This window comes from Triturus cristatus, chromosome 4_1 (assembly GCF_964204655.1).
Source record: "Triturus cristatus chromosome 4_1, aTriCri1.1, whole genome shotgun sequence".
Lineage (NCBI taxonomy): Eukaryota > Metazoa > Chordata > Amphibia > Caudata > Salamandridae > Triturus > Triturus cristatus.
The window spans coordinates 1,218,697,792-1,218,721,991 of record NC_140585.1 but is presented as its reverse complement, the minus strand read 5'-3'; the positions used below and the strand labels follow the sequence as shown (position 1 = coordinate 1,218,721,991).

Here is a 24,200-nt window from a genome sequence, read left to right as displayed (position 1 = left end):
CCCGACTGTTACCCGCAACTCGTCTGACTTTGTCAGCATGGGTGAGGGCGACTAAAACTTTGTGCTGGACGGCTCGGGTCACAAGGAGTACACCGCTCTGGGAGGGGGCATGGTTCAAAGAGATCTGAAAGCTCAGGGGATTTGGGACGTGGGATCTCCTTGAGATCTCCACAATAAAAGACGTCATGGAAAATAGTGAGCTCAAAACATGGGCAAAGCTCAAACAGGATTATGAACTGAACGACTCACAATTCCTTAAATACGCGCAACTGCGACATGCATGGCAGAAAGAGACAATTCTGGGTGACCAAGTTCGGGAATACGCTCCTTTGGAGGGTAGGCTTCTGCAGGAGAAACTAACTCACAAGGCGGTCTCCTTTACTTATAAAACTATCAACAATAATATTCCGGATGGATTGGTGGAATTTAGAGCACGTTGGGAGGGAGAGTGGAATCCCTGGAGGATATCAACTGGGAAGAGGCATTAATGCACCCCAGAGAAGTAGCCATAAAGGCGAGGCTTTGTCTGATCCAACTTAAGATTCTACCCTGCACATATTATGATCGAACCCGGCTACACAGAATGGGATGGGCTGACTCACCATCCTGTCTGACTTGCTCTGGAGCTAACAGTGACTTTTTCCACACGGTCTGGGCCTACCCCGAGATACAACTGTACTGGACACAGTCATAGATACTTAAATTACTAGGAGATGTCCTGGGGGTGACGCTACCTGTAGAGCCCCATTTTGTGATACTGGGCATACCAAGCGACATAGATGTCACTAGAGCACAGCTAACTTTCACCTCACTGGGATTGGTAGTCGCAAAAAGGGATATAGCGCGGAGATAGGGGGTGGCAGATCGACCCACTATGCAGGAATGGGCAAGGGGAATGGACGTATATATGGCGGCCGAACATACCACACACCACAGCAGGGGATGTCCCAAAAATTTTCACAGGATCTGGGACCCATGGAGAAGATACTTTGGGTTGGACATTGGGGATGACACACAACAGTCCGTATCGACTACAACACAAGGGACTCCCATAGCTGGGTCAAGCTGAAGCCTGATACAGGCAATATCATGAATGGCCATATAAGGTAGTTTTCAGATCTCATATGCACCCACATGACGGTCAAATGGGAATGATGGTGGTGCTTGTAATCATATATGTATCAGAAGAGGGAAGGATACGTGGCTCTGTTATCGAAGAAATTGTTTCTTATCGTAGACGTTCAATCATTGTAGATATATCATGCCATGACTGTATTGTGCTAATTTTTCAGTTAACATTTTTTTTAAAAAAAGAGATGCTTGAGCGTACAGCGCTCCAAGAATTTGGCTGTCCTCTCTCAAAGCAGAGCACCCACAAGGAGATGATGGACGGAGTGCTGAAACTTTTCAGACACTCACCCCCAGTCACAGATCTGGGTTGAATCCATCATTGTTCTTTAGCTCACTTTGCCACCCCAGTTCAGACACAGCGTTATGTAAATCAGTCTTCACCCTGTGCCTCATGGGAACAATCCAGCCTGAACTGCCAAGCCATGTCTTCACTGGACTGGAAACAAGGATCCTGCGACCGGTTTCAGGCCAACAGCCCTCATCAGCCAGGCTAGCTTGAATCCAGTGGCAAAGTAAGCAAGGGACCCATGTCTGGGCATACCGTGCCAACTTAGGGCGAACAAAGCAAACACAAGGAGATGATGGACAGAGTGCTGAAACTTTTCAGACACTCAACCCCAGACACAGATCTGGGTCGAATCCATCATCGTTCTTTAGCTCACTTTGCCACCCCAGTTCAGACACAGCTATATGCAAATCAGTCGTGACCCTGTGCCTCATGGGAACAGTCCAGCCCGAACTGCCAAGCCATGTCTTCACTGGACCGTAAACAAGGGTCCTAAGACCGGTTTCGGGCCAACAGCCATCATCAGCGCCAGGCTTGCTTGAATCCAGTGGCAAAATGAGCAAGGGACCCACATCTGGGCATCCACTGCCAACTTAGGGCGAACAAAGCAAACACAAGGAGATGATGGACAGAGTGCTGAAACTTTTCAGACACTCACCTCCAGTAACAGATCTGGGTTGCATCCATCATCGTTCTTTAGCTCACTTTGCCACCCCAGTTCAGACACAGTTATATGCAATTCAGTCTTGACCTTGTGCCTCATGGGAACAGTCCAGCCCGAACTGCCAAGCCATATCTTTACTGGACCGGAAACAAGGATCCCCGGACCGGTTTCGGGCCAACAGCCCTCATCAGCCAGGCTAGCTTTAATTCAGTGGCAAAGTGAGCAAGGGACCCACGTCTGGGCATACCCTGCCAACTTAGGTCGAACAAAGTAAACACAAGGAGATGATGGACGGAGTGCTGAAACTTTTCAGACACTTACCCCCAGTCACAGATCTGGGTTGAATCCATCATCGTTCTTTAGCTCACTTTGCCACCCCAGTTCAGACACAGCTTTATGCAAATCAGTCTTGACCCTGTGCCTCATGGGAACAGTCCAGCCCGAACTGCCAAGCCATGTCTTCACTGGACTGGAAAAAAGGATCCCGGGACCGGTTTCGGGCCAACAGCCCTCATCAGCCAGGCTAGCTTGAATCCAGTGGCAAAGTGAGCAAGGGACCCACGTCTGGGCATATCCTGCCAACTTAGGGCAAACAAAGCAAACACAAGGAGATGATGGACGGAGTGCTGAAACTTTTCAGACACTCACCCCCAGTCACAGATCTGGGTTGAATCCATCATCGTTCTTTAGCTCACTTTGCCACCCCAGTTCAGACACAGCTTTATGGAAATCAGTCTTGATCCTGTGCCTCATGGGAACAATCCAGCCCGAACTGCCAAGCCATGTCTTCACTGGACCGGAAACAAGGATCCCGGGACCGGTTTCGGGCCAACAGCCCTCATCAGCCAGGCTAGCTTGAATCCAGTGGCAAAGTGAGCAAGAGACCCACGTCTGGGCATACCCTGTCAACTTAGGGTGAACAAAGCAAACACAAGGAGATGATGGACGGAGTGCTGAAACTTTTCAGACACTCACCCCCAGTCACAGATCTGGGTTGAATCCATCATTGTTCTTTAGTTCACTTTGCCACCCCAGTTCAGAAACAGCTATATGCAAATCAGTCTTGACCCTGTGCCTCATGGGAACATTCCAGCCTGAACTGCCAAGCTATGTCTTCACTGGACCGAAAACAAGGATCCCGGGACCAGTTTCGGGCCAACAGCCCTATCAGCCAGGCTAGCTTGAATCCAGTGGCAAAGTGAGCAAGGGACCCACGTCTGGGCATACCCTGCCAACTTAAGCCGAACAAAACAAACACAAGGATATGATGGACGGAGTGCTGAAAATTTTCAGACACTCACCCCCAGTCACAGATCGGGGTTGAATCCATCATTGTTCTTTAGTTCACTTTGCCACCCCAGTTCAGAAACAGCTATATGCAAATCAGTCGTGACCCTGTGCCTCATGGGAACAGTCCAGCCCGAACTGCCAAGCCATGTCTTCACTGGACCGTAAACAAGGGTCCTAAGACCGGTTTCGGGCCAACAGCCATCATCAGCGCCAGGCTTGCTTGAATCCAGTGGCAAAATGAGCAAGGGACCCACATCTGGGCATCCACTGCCAACTTAGGGCGAACAAAGCAAACACAAGGAGATGATGGACAGAGTGCTGAAACTTTTCAGACACTCACCTCCAGTAACAGATCTGGGTTGCATCCATCATCGTTCTTTAGCTCACTTTGCCACCCCAGTTCAGACACAGTTATATGCAATTCAGTCTTGACCTTGTGCCTCATGGGAACAGTCCAGCCCGAACTGCCAAGCCATATCTTTACTGGACCGGAAACAAGGATCCCCGGACCGGTTTCGGGCCAACAGCCCTCATCAGCCAGGCTAGCTTTAATTCAGTGGCAAAGTGAGCAAGGGACCCACGTCTGGGCATACCCTGCCAACTTAGGTCGAACAAAGTAAACACAAGGAGATGATGGACGGAGTGCTTAAACTTTTCAGACACTTACCCCCAGTCACAGATCTGGGTTGAATCCATCATCGTTCTTTAGCTCACTTTGCCACCCCAGTTCAGACACAGCTTTATGCAAATCAGTCTTGACCCTGTGCCTCATGGGAACAGTCCAGCCCGAACTGCCAAGCCATGTCTTCACTGGACTGGAAAAAAGGATCCCGGGACCGGTTTCGGGCCAACAGCCCTCATCAGCCAGGCTAGCTTGAATCCAGTGGCAAAGTGAGCAAGGGACCCACGTCTGGGCATATCCTGCCAACTTAGGGCAAACAAAGCAAACACAAGGAGATGATGGACGGAGTGCTGAAACTTTTCAGACACTCACCCCCAGTCACAGATCTGGGTTGAATCCATCATCGTTCTTTAGCTCACTTTGCCACCCCAGTTCAGACACAGCTTTATGGAAATCAGTCTTGATCCTGTGCCTCATGGGAACAATCCAGCCCGAACTGCCAAGCCATGTCTTCACTGGACCGGAAACAAGGATCCCGGGACCGGTTTCGGGCCAACAGCCCTCATCAGCCAGGCTAGCTTGAATCCAGTGGCAAAGTGAGCAAGAGACCCACGTCTGGGCATACCCTGTCAACTTAGGGTGAACAAAGCAAACACAAGGAGATGATGGACGGAGTGCTGAAACTTTTCAGACACTCACCCCCAGTCACAGATCTGGGTTGAATCCATCATTGTTCTTTAGTTCACTTTGCCACCCCAGTTCAGAAACAGCTATATGCAAATCAGTCTTGACCCTGTGCCTCATGGGAACATTCCAGCCTGAACTGCCAAGCTATGTCTTCACTGGACCGAAAACAAGGATCCCGGGACCAGTTTCGGGCCAACAGCCCTATCAGCCAGGCTAGCTTGAATCCAGTGGCAAAGTGAGCAAGGGACCCACGTCTGGGCATACCCTGCCAACTTAAGCCGAACAAAACAAACACAAGGATATGATGGACGGAGTGCTGAAAATTTTCAGACACTCACCCCCAGTCACAGATCGGGGTTGAATCCATCATTGTTCTTTAGTTCACTTTGCCACCCCAGTTCAGAAACAGCTATATGCAAATCAGTCTTGACCCTGTGCCTCATTGGAACAATCCAGCCCGAACTGCCAAGCCATGTCTTCACTGGACTGGAAAAAAGGATCCCGGGACCGGTTTCGGGCCAACAGCCCTCTTCAGCCAGGCTAGCTTGAATCCAGTGGCAAAGTGAGCAAGGGACCCACGTCTGGGCATATCCTGCCAACTTAGGGCAAACAAAGCAAACACAAGGAGATGATGGACGGAGTGCTGAAACTTTTCAGACACTCACCCCCAGTCACAGATCTGGGTTGAATCCATCATCGTTCTTTAGCTCTCTTTGCCACCCCAGTTCAGACACAGCTTTATGCAAATCAGTCTTGACCCTGTGCCTCATGGGTACAATCGAGCCCGAACTGCCAAGCCATGTCTTCACTGGACCGGAAACAAGGATCCCGGGACCGGTTTCGGGCCAACAGCCCTCATCAGCCAGGCTAGCTTGAATCCAGTGGCAAAGTGAGCAAGAGACCCACGTCTGGGCATACCCTGTCAACTTAGGGTGAACAAAGCAAACACAAGGAGATGATGGACGGAGTGCTGAAACTTTTTAGACACTCACCCCCAGTCACAGATCTGGGTTGAATCCATCATTGTTCTTTAGTTCACTTTGCCACCCCAGTTCAGAAACAGCTATATGCAAATCAGTCTTGACCCTGTGCCTCATGGGAACAGTCCAGCCCGAACTGCCAAGCCATGTCTTCACTGGACCGAAAGCAAGGATCCCGGGACCAGTTTCGGGCCAACAGCCCTCATCAGCCAGGCTAGCTTGAATCCAGTGGCAAAGTGAGCAAGGGACCCACGTCTGGGCATACCCTGCCAACTTAAGGCGAACAAAACAAACACAAGGAGATGATGGACTGAGTGCTGAAACTTTTCAGACACTCAACCCCCAGTCACAGATCTGGGTTGAATCCATCATTGTTCTTTAGTTCACTTTGCCACCCCAGTTCAGACACAGCTATATGCAAATCAGTCTTGACCCTGTGCCTCATGGGAACAGTCCAGCCCGAACTGCCAAGCCATGTCTTTACTGGACCGGAAACAAGGATCCTGGGACCGGTTTCGGGCCAACAGCCCCCATCAGCCAGGCTAGCTTGAATCCAGTGGCAAAGTGAGCAAGGGACCCACGTCTGGGCATACCTTGCCAACTTAGGGCAAACAAAGCAAATTAAAGGAGATGATGGACAAAGTGCTGACATTTTTCAGACACTCACCCCCAGTCACAGATCTGGGTTGAATCCATCATCGTTCTTTAGCTCACTTTGCCACCCCGGTTCAGACACAGCTATATGCAAATCAGTCTTGACCCTGTGCCTCATGGGAACAGTCCAGCCCGAACTGCCAAGCCATGTCTTCACTGGACCGTAAACAAGGATCCTGGGACTGGTTTAGGGCCAACAGCCCTCATCAGCCAGGCTAGCTTGCATCCAGGGGCAAAGTGAGCCAGAACCATCACCTCATATCCAAACACGAGTGACCAGTAGGATGTGCCGTGAGTGTTTCCTGATTTCAGAGAATGGTATCAGGTACACACAAGATGGCCTGAAATAGTCCCAGTAACCTAGGCGGCTCCACTCTGTCTTCTTTTTCAACTTTCTACACCATTTCGCGCCTAGGTTACTGGCACTATTTCAGGCCATCTTGTGTGTACCTGATACCATTCTCTGAAATCAGGAAACACTCATGGCACATCCTACTGGTCACTCGTGTTTGGATATGAGGTGATGGTTCTGTTATTCCCCACTTATCCCATTCTACGTTTCACCTTCTCTTAGTGTGCACTAGTTACCCGGATATTGTTTCTTTACAACCTATTTCAAAGCTAAGCCTTCTGACATGACCTAACAAGCATGCATTGTGATAATCTTATCATTGTTGCTTTGAAGTATTTTATTCCTTACATATATTGTATGCAACTGTTGTATGTTTGCCCTCGGCACGTCCCACGGCCACTGCCTCTGATGCATTCGCCCTGAGAAAGGTGAGACACGCATTTGGGTCGAACACCGAAACGCGTGTCGGCGTTGAAATATTCTTGTGGACCATATAAAGTTTATGATTAATTCTCCTGTTTGTCCCAATATGTTGATCTGAAATGTATGGCTTTTTTCATATATTGTGTTATTCTTGGATAAAATGATCCGTGTTTTTTAAAATATCATCGATGTCAATATTAGTTGGTAATTTTGGTCCATTTGTTACTGGACTTCTTTTGGTGCTTTGGCATGGCTAGATTCCTGATCTTCAGGACGTATGAGTATGTGTGGGTACGAGTTTGGTTGTTTGAATGGCTGAGTGAGTGTGGGGTGGGATGTGATTTGTCTTTATTTATTGCTTTTTAAATAATCTAATAATGTCAATTGACTATTAATACATTTTGATATGTTTTGATATTCCAATTGTGGCATGCTTTTGTCAGTAAGTCAGCTTCTTAGGTGTTTTTGCGACGTATAGCGCTTTATGGTTGATAAAGGTAGAGAATTTTTGTATGAATAATCCTTGACACCGAAGTCACATTCAGCACAGAAAACCCTCAACTGCCACCTCCAAAGATTTAGAGCAGCCTATTGTCCCGCAGGGGAAGTGAGAGGCTCTCCAGAAGCATGTTTTTTATTTGCTTGTAGACAGGCAAAAGCTGCTGCCGAAGTCACAGCAAACTCTTCCAAAGAAAAGGAAATTCACTTATGAGGAGTGGATAAAAACACCAATGGTACGTAATGGGCATGCTAAAAACCCATTTTAGAGTTTTTTTAAAGAAATAATAGTGTTGCAGGAGACAGCGCATGTCCGCTGTCTTTGGTGAGACCCAAGAAGGGTTCTCCCCACTTACCCTTGAGTACATTCTACTAGGAAGAAGTTGCCAACCATGTCATTCCTAAGAAATATTCTCATAACTGACATCTTCAGAGCAGCTACATGGTCATTCCACACACCTCTACTAAACACTACTGTGTGGATATTCTCGCCTATTAACAGGCTAGAGTTGGCTAAACTGTAATAAGAACGCTGTTTCAGACATCTGCGTCATTCATTGACACGCCACTGTTCAGAGGAGCACTGCTTTACAGTTTATGCAGAGCATGTGTATCTACAGCCACATATGCTACAAACAGAATCTGTTTTTTACAGTTTAAAAGCATCTTTTCATAGCGTGTACTGCTGTAGATACATGCACCCACTTGCCTCGCTTGAAGCCACTGGTTTTTGCAGATGTACACTTCTTTACTTATATACCTAAATTCTTTGTATATATCTTCTTGCATGGCCTCCCAACTGCCCCATCCACTGCTCCATCTCTACGCTCAGAGTAGAACAACCTAACAAAGGGGAAGGTGACAATGTGCATTGCCAACTAAGGAAGTAATCACTATACCTTGTATCTCTACAGGTTTCTAAGAAGAAAAATAAATTGCAAATGTCCAAGCCCAATACTAGATAGCAAGATCATATGAATCTACTGCACCATGCACTACAAACAGATGCTTACAGAGTAACATATTCCTTATGTGGAATAGCAATAATTGCTGCTGGAGTTGGATATTACCTATGAGGTGATGGACTGGCTGGGATGCTGGCTTCTTACTAAGCCATGGCTTTCATGACCATACACAGCTCAATATCTGCCAGTATATGGAATTTCCATGAGAACTGAATGCTGAAACAATCAATGACATTGTACTTCCATTGCATTTCAATTTAGAAATTTCAGTAGCCACTTAAGAGCTCTAGAAATCTAGTAATGTTCACTAAGTATGACTTTCATATTGGCACAATTGGGATGAAATTAGAATTCTAATTGTGATGTAAGGAGAACATCTATGCTCCAGTATATTTTCAAGTAATAACATAAAATATTTGGGGACATATGAAGGATCAACATTTGTTCAAATAATTTCAAGTGTGCCTTGGGATGTTTTATGTTTTGCAGAAAGCTGTTGAGGTTATGTGCTTCGTACCAAAGCGCTGCAACGATATGATGAATCTTGGGCGGCTGCAAGGATTTGAGGTAAGCAACGGTACTGAAAATTGTGGCGAACACCAAATCTCCAAATCCTAGAGATAAGTATATTTATAAATGTTCTCTTAAAACAAATGCAATTCCCCATTTTCTTTAAAGTTTACAAAGCTTCCGACACCTTTGTAATGCCTCCTTCTTGTTATCAGTGGTTCCCTGAAATTTCCAACTTCGTTTTGGTAAGAAATGTTTGTAAAATATAAAGCTCATAAAACTGTTTAGAGAGTCCCTATTCCTGCAGGCACGTTAAGCCAGAACGATAATGGTGCAGGTCAGACCCCACGGTGAGATGAACCCACTAACTCCATTGCTATAGAATTATTACACAGTTCTTTTTTGTATGATCTTTCAGGGTAAAATCACAGCTCAGGGAAAGCTTCTCCAGCAGGATACATTCAGTGTGGGAGAGCAGGATGGCAGCTTCTTGACCCGGCCAAAGGAGCGACGTGTCTTCCTTTTTGAGCAGATCATCATCTTCAGTGAACCAATTGATAAGAAGAAAGGCTTTTCCTTGCCCGGGTACATCTTTAAGAATAGCATCAAGGTAAAATTGCTGGCCTCATAACACCTGTGCATGTAATGTCTATAAAATAACATGAAAACATGCAGATTTCAGGAACTCTACATGGTACAGATGATCTGGAAACGTTCTCAGATAACTTGAGATGTTTGAAAAGAATTTTGTATTTCTTTTTGGTATGCACTTCTGCGTAATGCTTCTCTGGTAGCTCAAATGTAGAAAATTTGCTTTGTATGTGCCTTATCAGAGTTTCTAATTTTAAAAAATGTGTTAACGACAGATAACAGACCGTTTCCCTAGCATTACAAAAGCAGCAAATGGACTGCCAAAAATATCACAGTTTCCCTAAAGTGCCTGTCTCCAGCTCTTATAGTGACACAATTCTCTTTTGTCCCCTCATGACCAACTACTGCACGCTGGTATTCTGATCAACTGGTACATATCATGTTCAACAGGCTCTGTTGAACTATGGCTGTGTGCCTAGAATAGTGTTCTACTACAGAAATGTTTTTATAGAAAGAGCTGGGTGATGTTAATGATGAAGCACAACCCAAATTCAGAGTAAAGAAAAAGCAATTGGACCTTGCCATTCTTAAACCATTGGGGTGCTAAAGAGGATAGAGGCCTTCTTTGTCATCGGCATGCCGGAGGTAGTGTAAGTTGTAAACAATAGATTAACCTAAACTATGGGGCTTATTTTAATGTTGGCGGTGGGACCACCGACAGCTATCGTGGCGGTCAGGAGACCTCCCAACAAGCAGTCCGACCGTCGAATTATGATCACACCACTGTGCAGGCGGTAAGAAAGTGGTATGTTTACACAGTGGCTTATGCGGCGGCCCAGGAAAAGGACCACAGCACAAGCCACAGTGTAATCATAGCACTTTATGAACATCCATGCACCGTGCAGTGCATGGCACACCATGCATGAATGTGTGTGGGGGCACTAAATGTGCCCACAGGGCTACTTTACAGTGGCCCATTTAGGATGGGCCCTGTTTGGAGCCCTAATGTTCGTTTCTGACCACCGTTGAAAGGCTGTCGGAGAGGGACATCGTAATCCCTATAGTTGTGCCATAAAAGTAGTAGCAAGACCATAGTACAAAATGGACATAAAATGACAATTGGAAAGCATTTAGCTTCAAAAAGGCCAATGTCTCAAAGTTTCAAGATAAAGACTAGAACATCAGATGCTACTCTGTCCCCTCTAAAAAGCATAGAAAATAAGATGGTTCTGTCTTAAAGGCAATGCCGCGGAACATCTTCACTCATGTGGTAGATTGCTTATCAATTTTCAGCTTAAAAGCTTGTCACTTGAAAGAGTTTCCAGAGTTCCATTGTTATTCACTTTCCTTAAAAATATCTTTTGTATCCTAAGGTTTGTCTATTTCTGAGCTGCACTTGGTGGTCAAAGGAAATGTTTTCTGTCCCAGGTTTTACTTCCAGGGCAAGTCTTTTGACCATAACCAGATAATGCAGTTGTAGATGCCAGGCCTGCTAACAAGGGGGAATTGTTGACTGTTTACCCAGACACTGAACCTTGATTCATGCTTTTATTTTAGTGCCTCATTTCTCAGGCTATATCCTATATTTTAAAGATTTTCCTTTTATTTGACATAGACTCAACAGTTAATACAGGTCATGGCCAGTGATGACGAGGTTTTGCCTGCTATAAGCCCTCCACTTCAGTTGTACCTGACTCCTCTCCACATCATGTGCCACATCTCAGTTAGCCTTTCCTCTAGGTCCTATACATCAGTTTAGGCCATACATACCTCTAGACTGGAAAGTTCCTCTCACTACTAGCATATACTCAACAATCATTTATTCCTGCTGGACTACCATTCTTTGTGGCTCTGCTGCGGTTCTTAAGGAATGCTGCTAAAAAGTTTGAATTTATATTTCCTTGATCTTCATTTTTTCCCCTGGTAACCCAATCTGCCAAGGGGTCTTGTAACATCGGTTTTTCATGTGAATGTAGAGTAGAACACATGTATAAAAACAAAACAATCAATCAATCAATCAGGGATTTGTGAAGCGCACTACTCACCGCAAGGGTCTCAAGGCGCTGGTGAGGAGGAGGATTCGAGCAGCTCCGTCTCATCCGAAGAGCCAGGTCTCGAGGCTCTTCCTGAATGCTTGTAGTGTGGGGGTTCGTCTGATGCTGAGGAGGAGTTCCAGCTCTTGACTGTGATGTAGGAGAAGGCTCTTCCTCCCATTCTGGCTCTGCGGATGTGAGGGATTTAGGCCAGGGCAAGGTGAGCAGAGGTTTCTCTTGGGTGGATTGAAGGAGATTCTTTCATTGAGGTATTTGTTTCCGGTGTTGTGGAGGGATTTGTAGGCGTGAGTAAGCAGCTTGAAGGTCACTCTCTGTTCAGCGGGGAGCCAGTGGAGGTCTTATAGGTCCTGGGTGATGTGGTCTTGTTGTGGGATGCAGAGGACAAGTCTGGCTGTGACATTCTGGATGGTTTGAAGAGCAGAGATTTGTTGATTCTGGTGTAGAGGGCGTTCCCGCAGTCCAGTCTGCTGGTTATGAGTGCGTGGGTGACGGTCTTTCTGGATTCGGGGGATCCATTTGGAGGTCTTGCGGAGGATGCGCAGGGTATTGAAGCACGTTGGAAGATACGGCGTTGGCCTGTTGGTTCATGGTGAGGGAGGAGTCGAGTAAGATGCCTAGGTTGCGGGCGTGGCATGTGGGTGTGGGAGGGTTGCGAGGGCAGTGGGCCATCAGATGTTTTCCCATGTGGAGGGGGTGGATCCGAGGATGAGGACTTCTGTTTTCTCCGAGTTGAGCTTCAGGCGGCTGCTGCTCATCCAGGATGGGACGTTTTTCTTTCCTTCCTGGAATCTGTGTCTGCTGATATTGGGTTCCTTGGTGAAGGAGAGGACGAGCTGGGTGTCAGGATAGGATCCTATGCTGAGCCCGTGTTTTCTGACGATGGTAGCGAGGGGGGCCATGTAGATGTTGAAGAGCGTGGAGCTCAGTGAGGATCCTTGGGGTACGCCGCAGCTGATCTCTGTGTGTTCAAAGAGGACGGGCAGGAGTCTGTTTCTTTGAGTTCGAACGGTGAGGAAGAAGAGGATCCAGTCTAGGACTTGTTACAATTTCGCCTTTCATAGTCTTTTAAAAGCTTTCTTCATTTGTGAATTCTCATACATTTTGTGGCAAGTTTAATTTTTAAAAGTGTATGTAAGTGACTAAGTGTATGAGGCAATTTTGTAAAATCTTATTATTAACATACAATTCATATAGTTTTCATAAGGGACAAATTTGAGATTGTGAGCAATGTCTCATGTAGAAATATATACAATCGCACCTAGGAGGTCAAGAACTGCAATACAAAACCTTCTTTGACGTACCTTTGATGGTGTTAGTCTATTGTAATGAAACCATAGTGACTGTTCTACTTTGGCAAAAAGAAAAACAACTTGAAAATTCCAGGGCTAGAAAATTAGCAGTGCACCATAATGGGTGATAATGAACATTGGTGGACAGTGCTGAGGTAAACTACAGATGACCATGTTTGGCTGAGTGGCATTATATAAAATAATCTTACTACCCCAAATTTTGTACATTCTTCAACTTTTCCCTTATGAAATCCCTCAGCCGTTCTTTAATCGAATGCCAGCATTCAAGCACAGCTCCATATGGGCAAGTAAGTAACCTTGAATCAATTTCGAAAAATGCACCCAATAAGTGTATGAGGGAGGGTTGGGAATCGTGGTTATATGCCTTTACTACTGGGTCATTGTGAATGACTGGTTCTTTGAGGATAGAGGTACGCCTGGACGGAGTTTTGCAGAGTTTTACTCTGCGAAATTCCGCGAAGTGACAGAAAAACTCTGCTGCGCTCCGCAGAGATCCGCCAGTGACAGAGTATTTTAAGTCGCACTGCTTGTACTGATTTTAAGTGCTAGGAGTTTGTCCCGTCCTGTAAAATCAGATTTCTCTATGCAGACGGTCGTGACCTGCCTCCACCGCCCACATTGAGAAATCTCACCAAGAGGAGGTCTAGTGCGTGAATTTTCTCTTGCGAGCGCTTGAGCCGAGCAGGAGAGAAAACTCTGCTTTGTGTCGCTTCGTGGAGTTTTGCGGAACTCCGTGCTCTGCAAGGAACGCGAAGTGGGCAAACTCCGAGAACTCAGCAGCCTGAGCGGAATTCTTCGCTTACCCCTAGATAGGGGTAATTCTGTTTTTCACTTTGAACAAAAACGTCTTAAAAATGCAGATATCATAGGACTTCTCTGTGAGTCCTCAACATCCAAAATCTTCCCCCCTCATGACCAGGGAGGTGTAGACTTGCTACCACAAGACCATCCACGGGGTTGGTGGGAAGGTAAACTCACACAAGAGATGCCATTATGGCTACGGTATTGGTTACTACACTTCTCAATGCTATTGGGATTTAAGGCATGGAGCATTATAGAAATCTCGACATTAGAAGATGTGTGGTCACTTGAAAATATTTTCTGCACTACAGGAAGAAATTGAGCTTGATACGTCCTATTACTTTAGATGCCTTTAGTTAAGACGTGTCCTGAAAGTTTGCTGACTGGATGCAATAGCCCTTCCTTAATTCAACCCATTAGAAGCCAAAATATCAACTGAGCGACTTGGAAGGTGGGGGATTCACATGTCTATATCAAAGTCTAATATCGAATGCTATGAATCTTGTTGTGTAACTTCAATCAAAGGGAGAGGATGATTTTGACCCATGGAGAAGGAATAGTGGAGGGAGCTGGACTGCCCCCCAGGACCAGGCCACTTCATGTAGATTGCGCCTAATCTAACTCAGTTACTTACACAATCTATTGCACACAAGAGCAGCTTTGAAGATCGGCAGAGGTCCTCTCCCACGGTGCACTAGGGTCTAAGTGTAGATAGGAGAATTCTCTTCCAGGAGATCCATATATATATATATATATATATATATATATATATATCTCCTGGAAGAGCATTCTCCTATCTACACTTATACACAGTCAGTCACACACCTACTAAATAATCCATTCAGACACTCATACACCCACTCATTCTTCAGTACACCTTGGCGTATGTATATATAAAACATATTTAAACTTTACAGGAACACACAGTCACTGGATGATGTCATCAGTGATGTCATTTGAGATGTCATCAGTGATGTTACTGACCATGTCATGAATGATGTAATATGTGACGTCATCAGCAGTGCATTGCGGGGCGCGAGTTATATTTAGCTCTACTAACTTTAACGGCCGAATTTCTATAGTTTTGTACGAGTAAAATGTCCAACTAACTATAACGTCCCTGAAACCTATGATTTTTTCAGTGAATTTCTATGTTTTTTAAAATGCGAATTTCTAACTATAACGTCCTGAAACCTATGTTTTTTTCAGTGAACTTCAAAAGTTTTTTAAATGATAATTTCTAGCTATATCTTCCCTGAAACCTATGGTTTCTTCAGTGAATTTCTAAGGTTTTTGAAATGATAATTTCAAACTATGTGAAGAAAGAGGAAGAAAGGCACAGAAAGAAGCAAGAGAAATGCTGAAAGAGGCAACAGAAGTCCAGAAAGCCGAAAAAAGTGCAGGAAGAAGCAAGAGATATGCAGAAAGAATCAACAGAGGTGCAGAAAAAGGCCTTGTTGCAAAGTCATCCTGTGCCCCCAACTTTTTACTGACTGCTACTGGTGGTAACTGACTCTGACTAACCAGGCCCGGCGCCAGTGCTATGCGGAAAAACACTTAGTGTACAGTGAAAACACCTACATACACTAGGGTACACTATGGGTTGGGGTACCCCTGTGATTGGCATGACCTCCCCAGTAAGGCTCTAGTACATAATATGTCAGGGGTATTAAAAGTACCTCTAACATAGAGGTGCAGAAAGAGTCAAGAGAAGTGCATAAACAGGCAGGAAAGGTACAGAAACAGGGTACAGAAACAGGGTACAGGGGTGCAGAAAGAGGCAAGTGGGGTGCAGAAAGAAGTAAGCGCAGTGCAGAAAGAACCAACAGAGGTGCAAAAAGAGGCAAGAGGGGTGCAGAAAAAGGTAGGAGGGGTGCACAAAGAGGCAAGAGAGGTACATAAAGAGGCAGGAGGGGAGCAGAAAGAAGGAAGAGAAGTGCAGAAAGAGGTAAGAGAAATGCTGAAAGAAGCAACAGAGGTTTAAAAAGAAGCAAGATAAGTGCAGGAAGAGGCAAATGAGGTGCAGAAAGAAGCAAGAGCAGTGCAGAAAGAACCAACAGAGGTGCAAAAGAGGCAAGAGGGGTAAAGAAAGAGGTAGGAGAGGTGCACAAAGAGGCAAGAGAGGTACAGAAAGAGGCAGGAGGGGTGCAAAAAGAAGGAAGAGGAGTGCAGAAAGAAGCAACAGAGGTGCTGATAGAGGCACGAGGGGTGCCAAAAGAAGGAAGAGAAGTGCAGAAAGAAGCAACTGAGGTGCCGAAAAAGGCACGAAGGGTGCAGAAAGAGGTAAGAGAAGTGCAGAAAGAAGCAACAGAGGTACAGAAAGAGGTAAGGGTGGTGCAGAAATAGGGAATAGAGGTGTAAAAATAGGGAAGGGGTACAGAAAGAGTCAGGAAGGGTGCAGAAAGAAGCCACAGAGGGGCAGAAACAAGCAAGAGAAGTGCGGAAAGAGGCAAGAGAATTGCTGAAAGAAGCAACAGAGGTTTAGAAAGAAGCAAGAGAAGTGCAGAAAGAGGCACGTGGGGTGCAGAAAGAAGCAAGAACAGTGCAGAAAGAACCAACAGAGGTGCAGAAGGAGGCAAGAGGGGTGCAGAAAGAAGGAAGAGGAGTGCAGAAAGAAGCAACAGAGGTGCTGATAGAGGCACGAGGGGTGCAGAAAGAAGGAAGAGAAGTGCAGAAAGAAGCAACTGGTACAGAAAGAGGTAAGAGTGGTGAAGAAAGAGGGAAGAGAGGTGTAGAAATAGGGAAGAGGGGTGCAGAAAGAGGCAGGAGGGGTGCAGAAAGAAGCAACAGAGGTACAGAAACAAGCAAGAGAACTGCAGAAAGAGGTAAGAGAATTGCTGAAAGAAGCAACAGAGGTTTAGAAAGAAGCAAGAGAAGTGCAGAAAGAGGCAAGTGGGGTGCAGAAAGAAGCAAGAGCAGTGCAGATAGAACCAACAGAGGTGCTGAAAGAGGCAACAGAGGTGCAGAAGGAGTCACGAGGAGTGCAGAAAGAAGTAAGAGGAGTGCAGAAAGAAGCAACTGTGGTGCTGAAAGAGGCACGAGGGGTGCAGAAAGAAGGAAGAGAAGTACAGAAAGAAGTAACAGAGGTGCTGAAAGAGGTGCAAAGGGTGCGAAAAGAGCAAGAGAAGTGCACAAAGAAGCAACAGGCACAGAAAGAGTCAAGATAGGTGCAGAAAGAAGGAACAGGGGTGTGGAAAGAGGCAAGAGGTGCAGAAAAAAAAGAGGGGTGCAGAAAAGGCAAGAGATCTGCAAAAAAAAGCAACAGAGGTGCTGAAACAGGCAAGTGAGGTGCAGAAAGAGGCAAGAGATCTTCAGAAAAAAGCAACAGAGGGGCTGAAAGAGGCAAGTCAGCTGCAGAAAGAAGCAATGCAAGTGCAGAAAGAGGCAACAGAAGTACAGAAAGAAGCACCAGAGGTGCACAAAGAGGCAAGAGGGGTGCAGAAAAAGGAGAGAGAAGTTCAGAAAGAAGCAAAAGTGGTGCTCTAAGAGGCAAGAGGAATGCAGGAAAGAGGCAACAGCAGTGCAGAAAGAACCAAGAGAAGGGCAGAAAGAAGCAACAGAGGTGCAGAAGGAGGCACGAGGAGTGCAGAAAGAAGGAAGAGAAGTGCCGAAAGAAGCAACAGAGATGCTGAAAGAGGCACGAAGGGTGCAGAAAGAGGCAAGAGAAGTGCAGAAAGAAGCAACAGAGGTACAAAAAGAGGCAAGAGTGGTGCAGAAAGAGGGAAGAGAGGTGTAGAAAGAGGTTAGAGAGTCGTACAAAGAGGGAAGATGGGTGCAGAAAGAGGCAAGGGGGTGCAGAAATAGGTAAGAGAACTTCAGAAAGAGGCAAGAGAATTGCTGAAAGAAGCAACAGAGGTGTAGAAAGAGGCAACTGAGATGCAGAAACAGGCAAGAATGGTACAGAAAGAGGGAAGCCGAGTGCAGAAAGAGACAACACAGGTGCAGCACGAAGCAAGACAGATGCAGAAAGAAGCATGGAAAGTGCAGAATGAAGCAACAGGGGTGCAGAAAGAGGCAACAGGGGTGCAGAAAGAAGCAACAGAGATGCAGAAGGAGGCAAGAGAACTCCAGAAAGAGGCAAGAGAGTTGCAGAAACAAGCAAAATAGGTACAGAAAGAGGGAACAGAGGTGTAGACAGAGGCAAGAGAGGTGAAGAAACAGGTAAAAGTGGTGCAGAAAGAGTCAAGAGAGGTGCAGAAATTTGCAAGAGAAGTGCAGAAAGAACAAGAGCAGTGCAAAAGAACCAACAGAAGTGCAAAAAGAGGCAAGTGAGGTACAGAAGGAGGCAATAGAACTGCAGAAAGAGTCAAGAGGGGTTCAGAAACAGGCAAGAGAGGTGCAGAAAGAGGGAAGAGGGGTGCAGAAAAAGGCAAGAGGGATGAAGAAATTTGGAACAGAGGTGCAGGAAGAAGCAAGAGTAGTGCAAAAAGAACCAACAGAGGTTCAGAAAGAGGCAAGAGGAGTACAGAAAGAGGCAAGTGAAGTGCAGAATAAAGCAAAAGAGGTGCAGAAACAACCTACAGAGGTGGAAAAAGAGACATCTTCCAGGCGCTCACGTCATCGTCACTATTCACAACGGTCTCGGTCTAGACATCATACCGTGGATTAATTTTCCACTTCTATGGGACAATACTCTCCAACACTTTCAGACTCCCCACCTAAATGCGTATCACCGGTGGATGATATCTCCACATTCCAAGAGGTTTCGGTGGGTGGAACTGCAAAACTCAATATTGCTATATCAACTCCAACATCAGTAATATTTGAGACACTTCAACACCATCTAGATCATTGCTGCGACTAGTGCCAGGTCTCCTAGAGCCGGCTATTGATCCTTTCCTAACTTCAGCCTCGGTTCACAGCACCATCGAGGCTTCAAAAGATATCACTTCCCAGAGTGGAAGGATGCAAACCAGGGAGGTCAATGAGGCAGTGCCTAAGTTGTAAAATAATAAGTCTCTGATCCCAAAGTTTTTCTTAACAATCCGCTGGCGCCACTGCCAAACATTGGTGTTGCTGAATACCAAGTCTGTCTGTTCTTGATTCCACCTCATGCCTCATTTATCAACCACCATGCATTCTGCACCCATTTATCTTACTCTTCTCTCGTTGGGGATTTCCATTGATAGTCAGAAGCACTGAATAGTCCCCCCCTCCAATGGTCCACATGCGGGGACCTCGGAGCACTCTTTCACAATATTTCTTCATAAGTGTAGATGTTCGCCTTTCTTCTGTAAGGCCTGTTGAGTCACTTAAGAAAGAAAAATAGTATGCAGCCTATAGGAATAGGCTACGATGGCCCAATTCTTCATCTTGTGCTGAAAAAAGGGGCCTGGAGAAATGTATATGTGTATAATTTCATGGTGTTTTAGTTATATAACAGCATAAATCTTTTTCACACATCCTTTTTTGTCAGTATAGAGATGAAGGAGAGTAGGACAGTGTAGCTGCATAGGCTGTCATTATATGAGTAAAAAATAGAGGCTGTGCCTTTAAGAACCCAGGGACCACCAGTATCCCATCTTGCTCAGCATGCGGCATTCAGTTCAGTACTTTTTTCCAGCTCCTGCTGACAGGACCTTGGAGCATTGAGCTCGGCAAATTTTGACTTTTTTTTCCCCAATAAATTTTCATATGAATCTTGTTGACAACTACTTCACTCTACGTTTTTGGTCTCACCCTGGCTTTTTCTGTTATTTTCCTGACAGAAAAGTGAGGCATTTTGACAGAACAAAATGCCTTATCTGTTTCACAAATGCCGATCCTACGGGAGAAAAAAGGCTAAAACAGACCCTTTCTGATCCATACCTCCCAAGCTGTTCAATTTCCAACTCCTGTTGCTATGTTCGGAAGTCAACACCAGCGGTGGTACCTGATCCTCACAAACAACGAGGGACAGGCACTTATTCCAGATACTTTCTGGTGAAAAAGAAAGACAGCAACAAATTCAGACCCATACTCGACCTCAAAACAGCCAACAGGTGGATGTGCCGTGAAAAGATCTGGATGCTGGCCTTACATCAAATCTATCCCCAATTACACCAGGGGGATTGGCTCTGTTCCATCGACTTTCGAGATGCATGCTTCCATATTCCTATCACCAGAAAGCATTAAAAATTCTTGAGGTTCGTAGTGGGGCAGGACCATTATGAGTACCAAGTACTTCCATTTGGCTTGAAGTCAGCATCCAGAACATTCTCCAAGTGCAAGGCAGTAGTGGCTGCCCATCTCAGGAAGCACACAATATTCGTCTACCCATATCTTTACGATTGACTAATCAAAAATGTAATAATAGTAACCGATGCATCACTACTGGAATGCGCAGCCCACATGGATCACCTCAAAAATCAGGGCAAGTAGTCACAGAGAGAGATGACATCATATCATTCTCCTTGAACTACGTGCATTCCATTTGATGCTGAAGGCGTTTCACCCATCATTCAGATTTCAGTACCTGCTTCTTCAGACAAACAATACAACCACCATGTACTACCTCAACAAACAGGGAGGAACAAAATCCTGACCCTTGTCGCACAAGGCCCAAACAATCTCGAAATGGGCATAGCCAGGGACCTGATGATCACAGCAACCCACCTTCCAGGTGCCCAAAATGCCCAGTAAGACTCACTCAGCAGAGTTCTTCAAGAAAACCACGAGTGCGTCTTACACAACAATATTGTGCGCAACATCTTCCAACTGTGGGGCACTCCAGCCATCGACTTGTTCGACACTGCAAAAAACAAAAATGCCGAAGCTTCACCTCGAGGTACTTCCAACCAGGGACACTGGAGAATGCCCTATGAATCAACTGGTCTGGCAAATTTCTGTACGCCTTTCATCCGATTACGCTGATCCCATTGGTCCTCATCAAGCTGTCCCACTCGAGAGCCAAAATGATCCTAATAGCTCCAGAGCGGCCACGTCAAAGGTGGTTGACGGACCGTCTTCACCGGTCAGAGAGTCCACATCTCAAGCTGCCCTGCAGACCAGACCTGCTATCAAAATTCAGAGGCCAGAGGGTCCACTCCAATCTCTCCTCCTTGAATTTGGCTACATGACTCCTTAGCTAGTGCAGTATGGACACTTCAGTTTGCCACAAGACTGCATGGACATCCTCTAAGTGGCTAAGCGGCTTTCAACACGTTCTTCATTTGTCTTCAAATGGAAGAGATTTTGCATTTGGTGTTCCTCTAAGAACGTGGACTCTACAACTTTCCAGGAAGATGTCATTCTTCCATACTTACTACATTTGGCATAATATGGCTTGCAATTCTCTTCTATAAAGTTTAACTTGGCAGCACTTACCGCCTACAGGAAATGTCCTTCGCAAACCTCTTTTTAGAGGAAGGGTTGAAAAAGGTTTTCCCTACCATTAGGCATCCTTCACCTTGCTGGGAACTCAAGTAGTCCTCTCACGGCTTATGCAGGACTCCTTCTGTCATGGAAAACTGCTTTCCCCGTGGTGATTGTATCAGCCCGCAGGGTTAGCGCAATCCAAGCATTATGCTCTCATGAATCATACACAGTTTTTCACTCTAGCAAAGAAGTTATGAGTACTCCGCCAAAATTCAGTTATTTAGAATTTCCATGTTAATCGGACATATCATTGCCAACATTCTACTCCATTTGAAAGAACTCTTCTTTCTCTACATGTGAGAAGAGTCTTGAAGTTTTATCTTGATAAGACAGATGACATCCGCAGATCGAACAAATTGTGTATCAACTATGTTCAGGTCCGTAAGGGATTAGCCACTTCCAAGCAATCCATTTCCCAATGGATTGTTTCCTGTATCTTATTGTGCTGCAAAAAAGCTAACAAGACACTATCAGGTAAACCAAAAGTGTATTCCTCCAGAAGAAAAGCGAATACTGTTGCTTTATTGAAGAATATATCTATACCAAAGATTTGCATAGCAGCCACATGGAGATCTCTTCATACATTTACAGAGCATTACTGATGCTAGAGCAGATGCTCTGGTAGGACAGGCCTCCCTCAGAAATCTATTTGCTTAAATGGCTAGCTTGGTTCACCTTCTGTCTTCTCCACCGCTCTTAGTAGGGATGGGGTGCTACTCTATTCAGTGCTTATGTCTATCAATGGAAATCCCCTACAAGAGAAGGAATAGTTTCTTACCTGTAACTCCAGTTCTCTCGTAGTGGAATTTCCATAATAAGCAACCCTCCTCCTCCCTGATGGAGTGGACATAGGTAACCATGGGACATAAATATTATCATTCTCCGCCTCAAAATGAACTGAAGCAACTGCCACCTGCTGAGCATGATGGTATACTGGTTGTCCCTGGGTTCTTAAAGGCACAGCCTCTATTTGTAACCCATAAAATGACAGCCCATGGCTACACTACCCTGCTCTCCTTCATCTCTGTACACTATCACAAAAGGTTTTGTGAAAGAGATGCTGTTATATAAAATATCTTCAAATTGTACACATATACATTTCTCCTGGCCACTTTTTTTTATAGAACAAGATGAAGAATTGGGCCATTGTAGCCTATTCCTATAGACTACATAATCTTTTTCTTTCCAAAAGTGACTCTGAAGGCCTTTACTGAAAAAAGGTGAACATCTACACTTGAGAAGATATATTATGAAAAAGTGCTCCATGGTCCCTGCACATGGGCGGTACTATTCAGTGCTTATGACTATAATGGAAATTGCCCTATGAGAAAACTGGGGTTACAGGTAAAAATCTGTTCCTTCCTTTTTTAATGTCTGCTTTCTTTTTTTGTCACTATTTTTCCATCTTTCTCTTACTCGCCCTTTCTCTCTTTTCTACTGTTCTCTCTCTTATTCTGGGACATAGTCGGAGGATGAAAAATAAGTTCTGGTCCCCAAATACGAGTGCCAGTGAGCCCCACCTGCACCCACAAGCTCAAATTAAGCACTGTAAGTGAGCCCAGGATTGTTGAGGAGAGCTTGGAGTTGGGCCTCAATGTTATTTCCAAGACTTTGTAGACTAATGAATTAAGTTAATTCCTTTCAGTACAAGTTTATAAACTATTTTTCCCAAATTTGAGGTGCTAATATTACACGTATTTGACTTATTTCTCTTTTTTATGCTGTAGGTGAGCAGCTTGGGGTTGGAAGAGTGTGTCGACGGCGACCCCTCTAAATTTGCACTGACGTCGCGGGGCTCAGACCGTAACCTTGTCCGCTACGTGCTGCAAGCTAGCTCCCCTGAGATCCGGCAGGCCTGGATTTCTGACATAAACCAGATCCTGGATGCACAGCGGAACTTTCTCAATGGTAAGTGTTTGAAGAAGAGGGCTGCATGAACAGAAGAAAGTGTGGGGAATATGTATGCAATATTTATCTCTATGACTTTGGAGGCAGAATGTGGATCAATTCCTTTTAAAATCAACTTCCAGAGGCAGCCTGGATGGGTTTGTAATGGAATGGGGGTGGATGGAACTTTCTAGACTAGAAAGGAAATGGCATGTTATTGTGTTTTATTATCTAAATGCTGATGTATTTCAACATAATTCTCTAAGAATTTGTTCAGGGTAGTAAGGGGGCGGATATTCTTGGAAAATTAGAAGTTATGAGTGATGAGAATTTACAAGCAGAAATGGTGTCCATGTTTTGTTTAATAAATGAAGTAATTGGCATATTTCCCTTGCAAGCACTGCAGTCTCCAATTGAATATCAGCGCCGGGAGAGCAAATCGAACAGTCTAGGACGGGCCACTAACAGCCGCGCTGTAGTGTCCATTGGCTCTGGCATGAGACCCCACTCTTCCGCATCCATGGACCGCAACAAGGTGCCTAACTTGAAATCATACAACTCTTCACTCCCTTCTTTGTATCTGCCCAATCACCAAAGGCAAGATAGCCGCCATCTGGGGAATGAGGTAACACACTTTCCTTCAAAGTCGTGCATGATCCTTCAGGAGCTTTATAGAAAGTGGTGTGTTTTATGTTATATTATGTTATGTGAGCAGTGTTTTTATAGCCTGCTAATCACCCGTGAGTCTACCCTTGCGCTCTGTAGCAGGTGTGCAAGGTCATCTCTGGAGAGCTTACTCAAAAACCAGGTCTTCCGTTTTTTTTTTACTTCAGTAATACTTCTTATACATAAGAAAAAAGCAAAGATCATAACTCAAGAATAATATCAGAAAAGTACAATTCATCGAATATCTAAAAAATAGACTTAAAGCACAGTACTGATACAAATGTAAACATGGGTATGGCTGAGCATCATAATGTTACCTCTATCAGTTCTCAGAGAACTGAGCATTCATATACAGTGCCAAAATACAAAATATTAAAGTGCAGTGACCATAAACTTGCCTCGAGACAACAGAGACAAACTAATCTCAATATTATACATAGAGACACCTAATAAATGAATCATGATTGTACACT

At 45.1% G+C, this 24,200-nt stretch overlaps 1 protein-coding gene across 5 annotated transcripts in view; it reads left to right on the top strand.

Moving 5' to 3' along the window:
• The window catches only part of ARHGEF25 (Rho guanine nucleotide exchange factor 25), a 980,382-nt gene that overhangs the window by 859,756 nt on the left and 96,426 nt on the right, over positions 1-24,200 (top strand). For all 5 annotated transcript variants that reach the window (XM_085654592.1, XM_085654593.1, XM_085654591.1 and 2 more), the window contains 4 exons: positions 9,042-9,119; positions 9,481-9,672; positions 22,902-23,082; positions 23,460-23,686. In XM_085654592.1, coding sequence (XP_085510718.1) covers positions 9,042-9,119; positions 9,481-9,672; positions 22,902-23,082; positions 23,460-23,686 — 678 coding nt within the window. The remainder of the gene's footprint in view (positions 1-9,041; positions 9,120-9,480; positions 9,673-22,901; positions 23,083-23,459; positions 23,687-24,200) is intronic.